Source organism: Manis pentadactyla, chromosome 3, assembly GCF_030020395.1.
Source record: "Manis pentadactyla isolate mManPen7 chromosome 3, mManPen7.hap1, whole genome shotgun sequence".
NCBI classification, from domain to species: domain Eukaryota; kingdom Metazoa; phylum Chordata; class Mammalia; order Pholidota; family Manidae; genus Manis; species Manis pentadactyla.
In genome coordinates, this window is record NC_080021.1 from 209389437 (window position 1) to 209407044 (window position 17608).

Here is a 17608-nt window from a genome sequence, read left to right on the forward strand (position 1 = left end):
GCAGGTGGTGGAGTCAGAACCTACTAGAAGTCTAGTTGCAGATACACTGTTTTGAACCAGTTCTTGAAGAGGCTACTTCTTAGACTGTAAACTCCCTGAAGGGATTTTTCTTAGGAAAGAGTATAGTGTCTAACATGTTATTAAATGAATAAGTACATCCCCCTGCTTTACGCTGAAGGGAATTCGGTTAGCTATTGGGGCCCTGATGGCTCCCTCCTGTTCCGCTAGGGGACGGACGGGATGGGGTGGGGGGGATTCAGACAACAGCATGTGGGAAATACCCTGAGGAATTCCTCGGTAGAAAGGAATAACTACTGTGATTGCCACCATCACCATTTATCATCTGGGATATTCCCAATATTTCTTCTATCTAAGCAGAGAGTAAAGCAGCATGAGACCTGGGAACCAGAGCAGCGTGTCCGAGTTCCTCCTCCTGGGGCTCCCCGTCCCCCCGGAGCAGCAGGGCGTGCTCTTCGCCCTGTTCCTGGGCATGTACCTGACCACCGTGCTGGGGAACCTGCTCATCATCCTGCTCGTCAGGCTGGACTCACGCCTCCACACCCCCATGTACTTCTTCCTCAGCCACCTGGCCCTCTCTGATGTCTCCTTTGCATCTGTCACCGTCCCTAAGATGCTGATAAACATACAGACTCAGGAACAATCCATCCCCTATGCAGGGTGTGTAACGCAGATGTATTTTTTCATATTTTTTGGTTGTATTGATAACCTTCTCCTGGCAGTGATGGCGTATGACAGGTACGTGGCCATCTGCCACCCTCTCCATTACACCACCATCATGAGGGGCGAGCTGTGTGTATTTCTGCTGGCTGGCTCCTGGCTCCTCGCCTGTGCCAGTGCCCTGTCCCACACCCTCCTCCTGGCTCAACTGTCCTTCTGTGCTGACAACACCATCCCCCACTTCTTCTGTGACCTCGCTGCCCTGCTCAAACTCTCCTGCTCAGACACCTCCCTCAATGAGATTTTTATCTTCGCTGTTGGGGGGTTGGTCATTTTCCTGTCGTTTATTGGTGTTCTGGTCTCCTATGGCCGCATTGGAGCCGCCATCCTGAGGTTTCCCTCAATCAAGGGGATCTGTAAAGCCTTGTCTACCTGCGGTTCCCACCTCTCTGTGGTATTTCTGTTCTACGGGACGATTATGGTATTGTACTTTTTCCCATCATCGAGCAACTCCAATGACAAGGACATCATTGCTTCAGTGATGTACACGGTGGTCACCCCCATGCTGAACCCCTTCATTTACAGCCTGAGGAACAGGGACATGAAGGGGGCACTGGGGAAACTTCTCAGAAGGGAGACCTTTTTCTCCAAGTGACAGTCCCCTACTCTTCTCTTATTTGATCCACTGGCCCTCTCAGAGATCTCCTTGAAAAATATGTGGTAAACGACTGACCTTAGTTCTTGCTTCCTTCTAATAATCTCTCCTGATTTTGGTTCCCTAAACTCCCTGGGATTAGAGTGTGAAATATAGCTGCAGAAGGTACTTCGCAGTCTTTAAATTCTTCAAGTTGAAAATTGGCACTGTCAAATGTGTTGTAAAACCTAACAAAATGCAAAGTTTTAATTTTTAAATAGAGTGAAATGTACATTTGACCCCTTATTTAAGTCAGTTTTAATGTTTACAGAATTGAGTAGCTTGGGAAATTAAGGTGTCATGAAACAGTTGCCTAAAAATTAATAATAATGTATAGTTTAGTTTCTCCGTTTTTCCCCAGAGCTATAAAAACATAGTATAGCTCCTAGTTTTCAAAGCAAGGAAGTTCAAAATGCTTGTTTTCCTAATGAGGTGGCTGATTAATAAAGTGTTTTCTTACAGCTTCCTAAAACCTAAACAAAATGCAAAGTTTTAATTTTATTGCCCTCACGGGGGAAAAACCCCAACAGAGATGCATAGGGCAATCAAAGCTATGAACACACTTACTGATTCTAAGTCTTTTTTCCTCTACAGGACTTTTCTTGGTGGGATGGTCTGTATTATTTTTCTTCTAGTTTGGAAGAAGGACTGTTTTTTCCTGCTCAAACTGAGACAGCCCATTTCTAGTGAAGCAAAGATAAATATATTCACAGGAAGTTACTCATTGATTAAAGTTGTATCCATAGCTACTGTGTGCCAGGTGCTTTTCTATTTAGGATGACTCAAAATTTCTTCCTTTGCAAAAGTTCACATTATAGAGGAGAGACACTGTCAATTAAAAAAATCAAGAAAACACATGGTATAAGAAAATGAGTATCGTATTATGGACAACAATAAAGCAGGGTGAGGGGGACAAAGAATGCTGGGTGTGGCACTGCGGTTTTAAGTCGTCTAGTGGTCAGGGTGGTCTTCCATAAGAAAGAGGGATTTAAGCAATCAGCTTAAGGAGAACAGAGAAAGAAGTTACTGTTTTTATCTGAGGGGAAGAACATTCAGGGCATGGTTAGTAGAAACTGAAAAGGGTTTGAGATGGGAGACTGCTTGGCATATTAAAGAAACAGGAAGGAGGGTAGGTTGATTATCAGACAGTGAACAGTGTATTTTGGGATTGACAGATGAAGTTTAGAGGCAACAGGGGATCTGGTTGTGGAAGGCTTTGTAGACAGTTATAAGGGTTCTGGTTTACCTGAATGATTTGAAAAACCAATAGAAAGTCATCAGCAGAGGAGTTACATGATGTATCTTAAGTTTTAAAAGTAGTCTTCTGGCTCTTTTGTTGAGACTAGACTGAAAGAAGGTAAGTGTGAAAGTAGGGAGACCAATTATGAGGGTATTGGAATAGTATAGACAAGAGATGTAGGTCTCACATCAGGCATGGTAGCATTAGAGGCCATGATAAAGAATGACTTCTGAGCAATCTAACAAGTCTCAATGAATTTAAAAGAATTTAAATCACACGAAGATTGTTCTCTGACCACAATGAAGTTAAATTAAAAATTTATAACAAAAGACATCTGAAAACTTTCCAAACATTTGGAAATTCAGTAACACATTTCAAAAATAACCCATGGATTAAAGAAGAAATAAAAAGTGGAACTAAAAAACATTTAGAATGGAATTAAAATAAAAACAAAACACCAAATACATGAGATGCAGCTAAAGCAGTGGATAAAGGGAAATTTATAGCAATAAATACTTATGTTAGAGAAAAAGAATGACTTCCGCATCCAACTTAAGAAAAAGTTCAAATTAAACACAAAATAAGCAAAAGAAACAGTGAAGATAATGACAAAATTAATAGAGAACAGAAAAATAAAAAAACTTAATTAAGCCAAAACTGGTTCTTTTAGAACAATAAAATAAGCCTTTAGCCAGACTAATTGGGAAAGATAAGAAAGAAGATACAAATTACTGATATTAAGAATGGGAGGTGACATCTCTACAGATTCTACAGATATTAAAAAGGAAATAAGAAAATAATAAGTTATAAGGAAATAAGAAATTAAAATAAGTTAAGAACAACTTTGTCAATAAATTTGACAGCTCTGATGAAATAAATTCTTTGTATAACAAAAATCTCATAGCTCATGCAAGAAGAAATACATAGCATGGTCTCATGTGTGAACTGTACCAAATATTTAAGTAAGAAAAAATACCAATTCTCTTCTAGAATGTTGGAGAGGAAAGAATTTATTAACCCACTTTTTTAAAGCCAGCATTAAACCCTGATACCAAATTCATAAAAGTATAAGAAAAGGAAACCACCAATCAATATCTCCCATAAACAATGGTGCAAAAATCATTACCAAAATTTTATCGAATCAAATCTAACAATATATAAAAAGGCTAAAACCATAGCCAACTAGGTTTCACTATACAATGTGTTGGTTTAGCATTCATAAGTCAGTTATAGTAATTCACCATTTGAATAGACTGATGAAGAAAATTTGATTATCATCTTAATATATGAAGAAAAAAGCACTGGATAAAATTAATATCCATTCTTGATTTTTAAAAATCTGAGAAACCTAGGAATAGAGAAAACTTCCTTAAATGGGTAAAGGGTATCTATGAAAAACCTGAAGCTTTCCTTTTAAAATCAGGAACAAGGGTATCAGTTCTATTATTTCAATTCAAAATTGTGCTGGAATAGTGTCTATAACATTAACAATATTGTATCATATAAAAATGTTGCTAAGTAGGTAGATCTTATGTATGTGATCTGCTATAGGTTGTTGTGTCCCCCAAATTCATATGTTGAAATCCTAATGCCCAATGTGATGGCGTTAAGACATGGAGCATTTGCAATGTGGTTAGGTCACAAGGGTGGAGCTCTCAGGAATGGGATTAGCGCCCATATGAAGGTGATCCCAGAGAACTCCCTACCCCCATTAGCTGTGGAAGGACAGTGAGAAGATAGCTGTCTTTGAACCTAGAAGCACATTCTCACCAGCTCTAAATCTGCTGGTTCCTTGATCTTGGACTTTCCAGCCTCCACAACTGTGACAAATAAATGTTTGTTGTTTAAACCACCTAATCTTTGGTATTCTGTTATAGCAACCTAAACATTAAGATATGCTCTTATCTACAAAACAAAAAAATAAAGGGATCAGGAAAAAATATATCTATAAAAATATATCTATAAAAATATATTCTACGTTTGTTCCAATGGCCGGTGTTGTCAATCTTCATTTTGTCCTTTGCAGTGAGTGCATAATAGTATCTAATTTTGGTTTTATTTTGCATTTCTCTGATGATTAAAGCAATTTATCATGTGCTAATTGACAATTTGTTTATCTTTTTTTGTGAAGTGTCTGTTCAAGTCTTCTGCTCATTATCTTACTGAGTTGTTTGTCTTTCTTATTGAGATGTAGGGGATATTTATACATATTGATGCCAGTCATTTGTCAGATATGTATACGGTGGGAGTATTTTCACCTAGTCACGAAAGAAAAAGTTCACTTATGTTTCTTTTTGTAGCTGTCTTGTGCTGGACAGAAGTTTTTAATTTTGGTGAATTCCTAATCTATCATTTTTTCTTTATATGTCATGTTTTCTGTGTTCTCTTGGAAATCTTTACTATTCTAAGATCACAAAGATATTCTTGTATGCTTTCTTCTAGTAGCTTTTATACTTGAGTTAGTTTCTATTTTGTCTGGCTGTGTATGCTCAATATAAAGCTAGTAATATTCATCATTGTTACGTTTAGTAGTAGTTCTTTATTGTGGTTGTATAGTATTCCATTGTGTGGCTGTACAATGAATTTCACTGCTGATAGAAACTTTTGTGGTTTCCAGTTGATAGCTATTTTGAATAATTCTGTTACAGAATGATTATTTCATTGACTAGGATTTCTAGCACAGTTTTGTTTTTTTTTTAACTACTTCATTGAGGTATGATTGACATACAAAAAGCTGTATATAATTAACACATACAATTTGATGAATTTGAAAATAAGTATTTACCTGTGAAACCATCACCACAATCAAGATCATAAACAAAAATCAACCAAGTTCTCTGAACAAAGGAGCCTGGGGTTGGGAAGGGGAGCTTCCAGGCTCTTCATCTAGTTACGTGGCTGGCAATGCATTTATTGGAGATATGCTTCTTTGAAGTGGATGCCTTGGTAATCAAAGCTTAAGTCAGGCACTTGCATTACAAAAATAAAAGCCAATGTACATTCTGAGGCTCTGGGGAAATAGAAAAACTTACTCTTTGCTGATGGGTAATGCCAGGTGCCTTCCAAGGAAGCAGTTTGGCCACATGTATATCTAAAGTACAAATATATTTAAGTTCTGATTTTGCAATCCTAGGGCAGAGAAATTATTCTATAAAAGTACATCCACACTTGACATATGAACAAGTGTTACTCATTACAGTCTTCTTTGTAAAAAAAAAAAATTGGGAATAATGCAATTTTCTCTAGTTGCATGGTGGTCCATTCACATGATGAAACAGAGTGTAGTTGTGGAAGAAAATAGGAAAGAGGAAGTGAAAGGCGGAGGCTCTTTATATGCCTGTGTGTAAGGCTAAAAGCTTTGTGAATCACCACATTCCTAGTGCAGCTTTGTGGTTATTATTATTATTCCTCCAAGGGTTAACTCCCATTGCCTGCTATCAACAAATAGTTCTTCTCTCAAGGGAAATAAAGGCAATGAAACAATTATTTCCTGTCTGTCTCTAATCTGGAGCTGGGGGTGGAAGTTGCTCCCCTCCCCCTTAGCCATGATTTATATAATTAGAACCCATGCCCGTTGTTTAGGAACTGTAAACAAGTATGTGTCTATACATGTGTCTTATTTGGTTCTGAACTGATAATTCTCCTGGCTGCAATGCATCCTTGAGACTCTTAAGAGACTTCACCCGCTTCACTCTATTCTGTCTTCTAGAGAGAAATGGAAGAACCTTCCCCAGCCTTGTAGCTGAAGGTATATGTGCTCATCGCTTAAGAGGCAATGTCAGAGCAGTAGAATTTACAGCCCGTAAAGTGATTGCATGTGTGTGTGTGTGTGTGTGTGTGTGTGTGTGTCCAGTGTGTGCTACTAAACCTTAACGTGGTTCTGTTCCTCCTCACACCAGAATATAACAGCCAGCATCATGTAGAATAATTTATCTCAAACTGATCCTCTAATTTTTGAAAAGATAGTGAAAAAGACATCTCCTTTTGCTTATCTTCATCTCCATTAAGCCTTTTTTGGTTTTTCCTCCAAATTTTACACCAGACCTGTAATTAACTTCATCTCTGCGGCCATGGTCCGGGTGTGAGCAGGTTATTTTGTACGTGAACTACCACAATAGCCCTCCGTTGAGATTCCTGTTGACACTCTTGCCTTGTTATAATCTGTTCTCCACCCCATAGCCAACATACTATTTAATTTTTTTCTCACTCCTCTACTTAAACCTTTTCATTGGGTGTCTATTGCTCTGATACCAGAATCAAAACTTTCCATCATAGCAGAGAACATTACACAGTCTGGCTCTGAGATAATTCTCCAACGTGTAGCCTTCCCATGCTGAACATGTTCCTGGATTTTCTCTGCTCCTCAAACACCATAACCTTGTCCTTCCCAAACCCTTAACTACAATGTCCATTTTCATTATCTTCACGCAGCAGGCTCTTATTATTCAGAACTCATTTCAAAGAACCCATAAGAACAGGCTTCCTCAGCACCTTAGCCTTTTGTAATTTGACAATACCTGCTGCCAGGTAGCTGCGTCTGGGGAGGTCTCTACCTGTACATTAGGATAAACTTCTACCTGGGTGGGGGAGGGTTCTTGACTCTGAATGAGGAAGAATTCTTGAGAAGGTCAGACAAATGTAGGTAAGGAAGGAATTCATTAAATCAAGAGTAGCAGCGAATGGCAGCAGTTGTGCAGGCAGCAGAGAGCCAGGAAGAGAACTTCATTGAACTGCTCAGCATAAGGCAAATTTCTTGCCAACTCCTAAAGCCAGGGTCACCTGGCATCTAGTGTCTGCTTGAATCTGCATGGCATGGGAACTAAGTCCTTACTACCCCAGGATCTAGGGGAGCTGTTGAATGGAGTGAGATTATGTTCTGAGAACTTCCCAAAGGCAAAGAAAGGAGATTTTCAGACAAGCTACTAAAGAGCATGATCATGCAGCTGCAGTCCTGCCTGGGTCGCCCAGGCAATGGGAACTTGCAAGCCCCAATCAGAGCCCTCAATAGCCTCTCCCTACTTATCTGGAGTAGAACAGAGACAGAGGAAGACTTGTGCTTAAGTCTGGAAAACAGAACCAAATAGCAAAGTGACAAAGACACTTACTACTGGAAGAGCACGGAGACAACATGCAGTAAGTTGAGCAGTGAGAAGACTATTTAAAAAGCAGACACTCGAAGAAAAGGGAGTGCAGGCAACCTCAGAGAGGAGGCACTTGGGGTTTGGGGTTCTTATAGAGCCTTTTGGGTAGGGTCAGCATATGGCATGATGTATACAGGTGATTCATAATTCCTTTGAAGTTTTGTCTTAAGAATAGGGTTATTTAGGTGACTGTGTTGGTCCAGATCTTGGCATTCTTGATCGACATAGGTTCATTTACACTTTGGAGGTCTATCTCCTTATTGATTAAGGGGAGGGAAGAAGACGAAGAATAGACTAGAGATTAAGTTAAGGAAAAGCTGGGCCTTTTTCACAGGCTAAATATATTTTACAGTGGCATGACCCTTGTTCCATTCCCCTGCCCTACCTCATCTCTATCAAAATTGTGAATATATATCCTCCAATTCTATTTCTAGGAATTTATGCTACAGATATATATGCTAATGTGAAAACTGGTATGTGAAAAATATTATTAATATTATTATTAATAAAATAAAAGAAACAATCTAAATGCCCATTAGACAGTTAGTTGGTACTTTCATTGTGATTAACTGATTATTATTAACATGGAAAGACTAGCAACACTGAATGTGTAATTCAGCTCAGATAACAATATTAAATTAACAGGATTTTTATTGTAGGGGACTGAAGAATGTAGGAATCATTGAGATAATTTCAATCCAGTTAGGAGAATTGGTACATAATGGAAACTTGAGTTGAGCCTCATGATGAATGATGAGTCTTGTAGGAGGATATTGCTGAGCACTCAAAAGAAAGACCTTTGGAGTGAATAAGTGTTTATATAATATGTGGATTCTGTTTCTTAGTAGATAGGCCATTGCGTTCTCTTTCCCTACCATTTTGTGAATGTTCACATGACCAGGTCTAAGACTAACTGACCTAAAGGACAGACAGAAATGATAGTATTAGAAGTATTAGAATATAACATGAAATACATCAGCTATGAGTCACTCATGTAAAACCTGGGTTAGGAACCAGGGAAAAGGAAGGATTATTTGGTAAATAAGCTGGACATATACTTACAAAAAGCTTATTCTTTGGCAGATCTAGGACATGACAGGAAAAGCAAACTATTTCCTGATGTTTGTTCTGAGAACTAGAAGAAGAGTGGTCTAATTAGAACTGAGAGAATTAGGTGGGAATTTGGAAGAGAGACAGATTTGTTTCTCCACATTCCATGAAAATTCCTTTAGCAAGAGTGATGTAGACTGACAATGCTGAAGAGAGAACTTTTCTTAAAGGAAGGGCCAATAGCTACATTAGAAGGTCTGACACCAGCTCTTTTATATTATTGACATAGATTCTTGTCTTTAATGGTCTTGCCTTGATCAGCTGTTTGGTATTTCCACCAAATCTTTGGATCCTGATATCTGGGAGATCCAGAGCAGCCCACTGGGTGGTCTTATCTTGATCCAATCCATGGAAATCAATCATGAGCCAAAGCATGTGTGAGAGGTGTGGAGAAGATTAAGAAAAGCCAAACAGACCAATTGGAGGAGCCTCACTAATGTCTCTAACAACTGGTTACCAGTCTAGCCTTGCACCCTAATTTCCTCATCTCAGATTTCTGTCATGAGCTCCTGGACTCTGTAAGTTTGAACTTGATCTGACATGATCATCATTTTGATGTTTCATGGTTTCTCCAAAAGAGATTGTGTTGGTTTCTGGTGGGCACATAATATCCTGATGTCAGACCATCACTAGCCCATTAGTGGGGCAAAAAGCATGAGCTATTCAGGTTACAATTCCTGTACTAATTCAAAACCATGGTGCCATTATGTGATGGTCATAACAATTTCTCATTCTTTCACATTTACACCTCTTTTTCATGTCCAGCAAAGAGAGGAAGGGCATGACGAGGCATAATCAGAGCAGTGTGTCCGAATTCCTCCTCCTGGGGCTTCCCATCTGGATGGAGAATCAAGGCATATTCTACGCCCTGTTCCTGGGCATGTACCTGACCACGGTGCTAGGGAACCTGCTCATCATGCTGCTCATCAGGCTGGACTCGTGCCTCCACACCCCCATGTACTTCTTCCTCAGCCACCTGGCCCTCTCTGACGTCTCCTTTGCATCTGTCACCGTCCCTAAGATGCTCATGAATATGCAGTCACAGAGTCAATCCATCTCATATGCTGGATGCATTTCCCAGGTGTATTTCTTCTTATTTTTTGGGGATCTTGACAGCTTCCTTCTCACCTCGATGGCCTATGACAGGTATGTGGCCATCTGTCACCCCCTCCACTATACCACCATCATGAGTCAGAGCCTGTGTTTCCTGCTAGTAGTTGTGTCTTGGGTCCTATCCTGCGCTAGTGCCCTTTTGCACACCCTCCTCCTGGCCCGTCTCTCTTTCTATGGAGGCAACTCTCTCCCCCACTTCTTCTGTGACCTCTCTGCCTTACTGAAGCTGTCCAGCTCAGACACCACTGTCAATGAGCGGGTTATCATGACTGTGGGGGTTGTGGTCATCACCCTTCCATTTATATGCATCCTGGTCTCTTATGGTCACATTGGAGCCACCATCCTGAGGGTCCCCTCTACCCGAGGAATCTGCAAGGCCTTGTCCACCTGCAGCTCCCACCTCTCTGTGGTGTCTCTGTACTATGGAGCAATTATTGGATTGTACTTTTTTCCATCATCCAGTAACTCCGACGACAAGGATGTCATTGTGGCCGTATTATACACGCTGGTCACTCCCATGCTGAATCCCTTCATCTACAGTCTGAGGAATCGGGACATGAAAGGAGCTCTGGAAAACATGTTCAGTAGGGGAATATTTTCACCATGACATGCACTGATTTCCCTAAGTGGACGTAAGACCTGCTCTATGCAACATGAGCGTACTTGCCTGTGTTAACAGCTGCTTTTTAGTGAATCTTCAATGTGCTTCATCTTGGACTTAGTTTTCTTCTCTGTTGAGTTTTCATGTTCAGTTTAGAGAGTCATGAAAAAGGTATATTAACAGGCTTGCAGAACTATCCTCTCCTAACCATTCTTTTCCCCCCTTTCATGTGGTATCCCTTGTCCAACAAGCGTCTTAAATGTTTATGCAGTCAGAGCCTTCAGTCTTTTTATTTATTTTCTTTTTTCATAGTTTACAACCTTTATGTAGTAAAGTTCTTCCTTCCTCAAGGTAACAAAAATATTTCTTCCAGCAGTTTCATGATTTTGTTTGTGTGTTTAATATTTTGTGATACATTTGAAATTAATTTTTATGAATGACATTAATTAGAAATTGAGTTTTACTTTTGTTTCTAGTTTCTTAACAATTGTCCAAATTTTGGTTTTCAGTTAGGTTTAGAGAGTGATGGTAACAGCTTTTCAGGGTATGGGACTACGAATGCCTAGGCAGAATATCCAGAAGTCTAGGCGACCTGAACTGAACTCAGGACTTCAGTGTGGTTGAACCCAATACGTCAGATTTTTTTTTTTGAAGTACAACCCTGTCCCAAGTACATAAATAGAGTGTCCTATGTTTCCATCTTAAATGGTGAAGGTTTATTTTCAGTCCTTGAGAAACCACCTTTGCTTAAGGCAAATATAACTGACTTTATTGCTGTAAGTTGATAACTGCAACAAATATTTCCATACCCATTGTATCACTTATTCCTGGCAGTTGGTACAAAGGAGGGAAGCATATTAAGAGAGGCTTGGTTAAGTAGCCTAGTGATACTAAACCAGTAATGTTTAGTGGAGGTGGTACTCAAAGTATTGTATGTGTGAGTCATATTTTCAGCCCTTTAAGTCACTTGAATATTTTTTGAACTTGAGCAATATTTTTACCCATTTTACTGGAAATTTTATTTAAATGTTGAAATATATTGAAATAGTCTACAAATGAAAAGCATATATAACATATATACAGTTTAAATTATGTATATACATATATAGTATGTTGTATGTATGTATATATGTGTGTATGTGTTTATATACGTATGTGACATATAATCACACTTCAAAGATAGCATTAATATAAAGAAATATTCATGTAACAGTCTCTCGGCTTAAGTAGAAAACTAACGATATTGTCGAAGCCCCTTGGATCTCCTCAACTGTATTTTCCTCTGCTATTGAAAGCTTCCAGTATCTTTAATATTTTCAGTATTTCCTGCTTTTCTATAACGCTTTAACACCTTCTATACTGATCCTTCAATTTTTGCCTGCTCTAGAATTGCATATAAATGGAATAGTACTATATTATTTCTTCAAGGCTTTGCTTTTGCTAATATTGCCCTTGGAAAATTCATCCATATTTTATCATATTCCACTGTGAGACTTCACACACTTACCTGTTCTATTTTCTATGGCTGTCTTGTTTGTTTCCAGCCTTTTGCTATTGCAAGCAATGCTGCTACAAACATTCTTCTGCATCATCTAGTGCACATATGCAAGAGATTCTGCAAATTATACATCAGGAAGAAGAATTCCTGGGTTGTAGGGGTGTGTGTGTGTGTTTGTGTGTTTAACTTAACCATCACTGCTAAGCTCTTCTGTAAAACAGCTGTATCAAGAAGCCAGTCTGAAAAGGCAACATACTGTATAATTGCAGCTATATGACATTCTGTGGAAGGCAAAATATATGGACAGCAGAAAGATCAGTGGTTACCAGGGGATTCAGGGCTTGAGGGGGAGAAGGGTGAATGGATAGAGCAAAAGGGGACTTTCTTGGACAGTGAAACTATTCTGTAAGATGCTTTAACAGTATATGTGTGTCATTATGCATTTGTTCAAAACTCAACACAAAGAGTGAACTCTAAACTATGGACTTTAGTTAGTAATATATTAATACTGTACAATCATAACAAGTATACCATGCTAATGTAAGATGTTAGTAATAGGGGAAACTGAGTAAAAGTGGAGGAGAAGTAAATGGAAATTTTTGCTCAGTTTTTCTGTAAACCTAAAACTGCTCTAAGAAATCAAGTCCATTTCTGATCAAGCAACTGAATAAATGAAAAAATGAAAAAAAAAGAAAGTCTATTATGTTTTAAAAGGTCATACTAATTTAAATCTCTGGCACGTGAGCGTGAGAGTTCCTATTACTTTACTTCTTCAACAATACTTGGTATTGGCGGATTTCTTAATTTTTGCAATTCTGGTGAAGAGATTATATTCTATTGTGGCTTTACTTTCTGATTATTAATGAGGTAGAGCAGCGTAGCTTATGCTTATTGGATATTTGTGGCAGAGATGGTTGGCTGCCCATCAAAATGTCATGACCTCTTTCCCAAGGGTGAAGTTGTCACTGGGAAGCAGCTACCCCATTTCCTACAAATGTAGGTGTGGCTTTGTGGTATGTTCTCCCCAGTGGAAGAGAATACATATTATTTCCTGGCCAGAATTTTAAAACAGCACATGTGTCTTCGCCTCTATTGTCTGAAGCAAATTACCTACTGACTTAAAGGATCATTGAACCTGGTCCCTGAATTACCACATAGTGAAATGCCATCAACTTACTAAAAGACCCACTCTGGGTTATTAGAGCAGCCATTTTTATCCTGGTCAGTAGAGAATTTCTCTTGTGAAATTCATGATTATGTCTTTTCCTTGCTTTTCTTTCATTTATTGCATTGTAAAGACAGACTTCATATAATTTGGAAATCAATCCTTTATCAGTTATATATGTTGTAAATGCCTTCCATTATTGGGAACTTACTTCCTTTTTAAATGAACTATCAGTGTCTTCATTTTAACATGATTAAAGTTATTAATGCATTATTTTAGGACTTGTGCCCTTGACTTTAAGTGCTTCCTTGAGAAAGTCACGTTAAAAATGGCAACTGTTCTATTTCACTGGCAAAAGGAGGGGTTACTGTGTCAAGACAAGCACAGATGCTGAGGAAGGGTGGACTCAGATTTCTGGGGAGAGGGCCATCCTGAATTTGCATAAATAGGAGGACACCCCAGTGGAATCCCATCTAGAACAATTTGCTACAGATAATTCAGCATTAAGTAGGTCCTCCTTGTGCTCTTGCTCAAAGAATAGAGCTGTTTAGCAAAATGGCATGCAACTAGACTTCTGTGGTACCGTAGTGTCAGTGTCAGAGTAATGTCCTTTAAATCCACACATGCTAATATCAATTCCACAAACACACACACATGCACACACACAGCCCTTACGACTAACAGCTCGTATGTACAAGGCATTGCCCAGAGTCCAGGGAAGTTTGCGGCCTTAGACAGTAGAAGCCAATTGAATCAGTGGCGTGAAACCCATGCCCCCGACCTAATTAATACTGTGTGATAAGAAGCTCAACTAGATGTCATCAGAATAGAATAAAAGAATATCGATAGTACATGTTTTGACACATATGCCAGCAAACACATGAAAAGATTCTCAGCAGCACTAATCATCAAGGAAATGCAAATCAAAACCACAATGAACTTATCATCTCACACCAGCCAGAGTAATTAATATCAACAAGGTGAAAAATAACAAGTGTCAGCAAGGGAGTGTGGGGGAAAGGGAACCCTTGTGCACTGTTGGGGCGAATGCAAACTGGCATATCCACTATGAAAGGGAGTATGGAGGTTCCTCAAAAAACCAAACATAGAACCACCATATGACCCAGTAATTCGCTTCTGGGAATTTACCTGAAGAAAATAAAATCACTAATTTGAAAAGATGTATACACTCCTATGTTTACTGCAGCATTATTTACAACAGCCAAGATACAGAAGCAACCTCTAAGTGTCCTTTGATAGATGAATGGATAAACATGTGGAATAAACAATGGAATATTATTCGGCCATAAACTAGAATGAAATCTTGCCTTTGGGACAACATGTATGGAACTGGAGGTATTATGCTAGGTGAAATAAATCAAAGAAAGGCAAATACCATATGATTTCACTTACATTTGGAATCTAAAAACCAAAAGAAATGCATAAAACAGCAAAACAGACTCATTAACACACAAGAGAGTGGTAGTTGCCACAGGAGAGGGGGTTGGGGAAATAGCAAAATTGGTGAAGGGGATAAAATATTAGTGAGAATTAAAAAAACACAGTATGTGTTGAAACAATTCAACAGGATCCAGCTTTCATAGCACTTTGGAGATTTCAGTCTCCCCTCAGGTTTCATACTGGCATTAGATTGTAAATCATGTGCTTTCCACCAAATATATCTGAATTTTTAAAAGAAAAAAAAAGAACTTCTCTGTCTCATGTACTTGAAGATAGCAATATATATATATATATATATATATATATATATATATATATATCTGTATGTATTATTGCAGTGTAGTGGAGAATGTTATATTGGTTTTAGGCATGCAATTTAGTGATTCAACAATTATATGCATTATGAAATGCTCACCGTGGTGAGTGTAGTTACCCACTGTCACCATTCAAAGATACTACAAAATTATTGGGTATGTTCCATATGCTATGCTTTTCATCCCCATGACCAATTTTTTTATAATTGGAAGTTTGACCCTCTTTATTACCTTCTCCTATTTCACCCAGCCCCCTACCTAGTGTCTTATATTTTCATGTAAAATTTTAAAACTTTGTCTTTGGTCCTTGAAGTACATGGAGTTGATTGTTTTTAATGCAGTGTGAGGTAGAGATTCATTTTAATGTTTATTCATACTAAAAATGAAGTTTTAAAGAATAAGTCATTTTTAAAAAGTTCGTTGTTTTCCCATTATTTTGCGGTAGAAGTCCCTGACTAAAAATGAAAGAATTAGGTAATTTCATCTCCAAAAAAGAGATGTAGATAATTCATGGATAATTATCAAGTGGAAGTATATCAGTAAGGATTTGTTCAGGAGGGTGGAGCAGAAGTGCTTTCTTGTACAACGATTTTAAGAGCTGGGAAACAGAGGTCAGGGAAGCTGCCCTTGAGGGCTAAAAACACTAAAACTAAACAATTCAACCCAAAGTGTAAAATAGATGGCTTCGAAAGGTTAATGGGTTGTAGTTGCAAATTTCAAGAATCACTGAAAACCTCCCAAATATCTGGGTCTGTCTCAGTAATTCAGAAGGCTCTTAGAGGCTCAGTGGGAAAGTACTGGAATCTCACACCTGCCTATAATTACTTACCAAAGAGTAATGGCTTCCCTTCTGCTTTCCAAATTGGTTATGAGTTCCTCTTGTTGGAAAACATTAAACATGAACAATACAGCCAAGAAGAATCTGGAAAATGTAGTTGCCAGCCTCATCACTACAGTGCAGGGAAGCCTTAGAAGTGGGTGATGATGATGCTAACAACAGACAGTCCAGCGTAGGGCACAAGGACAAGAAAGGGGGGTTGGACAGGAGGCTGAGTGCCCATACGCACGTCCAAGGAACAGGATGAAGGATGCCCGGGACAGAACCCCCTGGGAGGAGCCCACCGTAGGTCAGCTCACCTGCAGCTGGCCACAGGAGCGTGAGGCAGATTCGCCAAGTCCAGGAAAACCACCATCCCAAGCTAGATCAGCCAAGCCTCAACCGACCCTCAGAATCATAAGTAATATAAATGTTATTGCCGAATGCTGCTGGGACTTTGTGGCCATTTGTTACCTGGCATTTTTGTGGCAAGAGCTGGCTGATACACAGGGGTACAAAAAAGTCCTTTGTCACAAAGGCCAGTGGAGCATCAGTGGAGTGGGGAAGTGTCTTCCTGCCATGGAAGTAAAGAGGAAGTTTTTTAAACAGTAGTCCGATACACCACAGTTAATACCTGGAATGTCGATTTTTCAGCAAGTGCTGCACACTTATATACAAGTGCTCCTCAGGAAAAGCCCCTGGTTTTGTGGTGGTACATTCCCTGCAGGTCTCATTCTCTCTTGGAGCTTCCTAGAATTTCTAAGTGGTCTCCTTAGGAAGAACTGAAAATGGCTCCATGATCAGGTCTCTCACATAACCTGCCTGTGGACCACAGGAAACATTTTTTGCCTTTATTGCTCCACCATGGAAAGAAATGGAGGTATTTCCAAAACATAATTCTATTCCCTACTTCCAATCCTCTGTCTCCCATTTCATCTTTCCTACTGCTTTTGCTTTACCACAGCCAGGGATATATATCAGAGTCTCTTAATGGTTCTTTCGAAGCTTCTCCCACTAAGCTCAAAGTGGTAGGAAAGCGTCCCCCTCTGTTGAGCAGATTTGGGGTTCGCTGTGCAATGTTCTCAAAAACCCCCACCCCTTTACAAGAACTTCTCATCTCCAACTCTTTGTACTTTTCAGATCCACATCTAGGTCAAAGGCTCCAGAGTTAAAAAATTGATGACTGGGCATTTCATGTAAACGTCTTCATTTGTGTCTCACATCTCACTTTGGTATCCGGTGTCTACCAGTCTTCATACCCCAGTTGAAACTTCAGTTTAACATCTTGACAGGGGCTTCCCCCTCTTCCTTTGATCGTCAGGACAAGCGGGGACTTTGTGTGCCTGGATACTTCTGTTTGTTAGGTCTCAGGTAAGGCACACCTTCTCTGGGAAGTCTTGCCTATCCTCCGCCACTAGGCTGAGCCAATCCTTCCTCCCCAGGACACGGTGCTCCGCAGAAATGATTACAGTCCTTGCTGCCCTGAATGTCTCTGGAGTCACACAGCCAAAATCCAAGTCTTCCTTTCACTAACTATGATCTTAAGGTGTTTTTCACCTCTTTGACCCTGAGTTCCCCTAAAATATCTCTTACAGTTGTTGTTAGGATTAAATTAGATGATTGTAATGCACAGTAGGCTCTTAGGCCAGTATCTGCGATAACTGAGGTGATACTTATTTTGTTGCTAAATATCTGTGTTTGGGAAGGAAGCAAGTGTGGGTGAATTCCTGAAGGAGAAGAAAGCAGTGTGTTAATTATTACATAAGGAGAATAAAA

At 39.3% G+C, this 17608-nt stretch overlaps 1 protein-coding gene across 1 annotated transcript; it reads left to right on the forward strand.

Annotated features, from left to right (window-relative positions):
* The first annotated feature begins 391 nt into the window (after positions 1-391).
* LOC118927343 (olfactory receptor 50-like) lies at positions 392-10583 on the forward strand. The gene is made up of 2 exons (XM_036915405.2): positions 392-888; positions 9638-10583. Exons 1-2 carry the CDS (start codon positions 392-394, stop codon positions 10581-10583), a joined length of 1443 nt encoding a protein of 480 aa, XP_036771300.2.
* The last annotated feature ends 7025 nt before the right edge of the window (positions 10584-17608 follow it).

Bases quoted from the DNA above. Each gene is read 5' to 3' on its own strand.
- LOC118927343 (XM_036915405.2), top strand. From the start codon at position 392: ATGAGACCTGGGAACCAGAGCAGCGTGTCCGAGTTCCTCCTCCTGGGG. The intron at 889-9,637 runs GTCCTTCTGTGC...CAGCAAAGAGAG, and splicing joins ACCCTCCTCCTGGCTCAACT to GAAGGGCATGACGAGGCATA.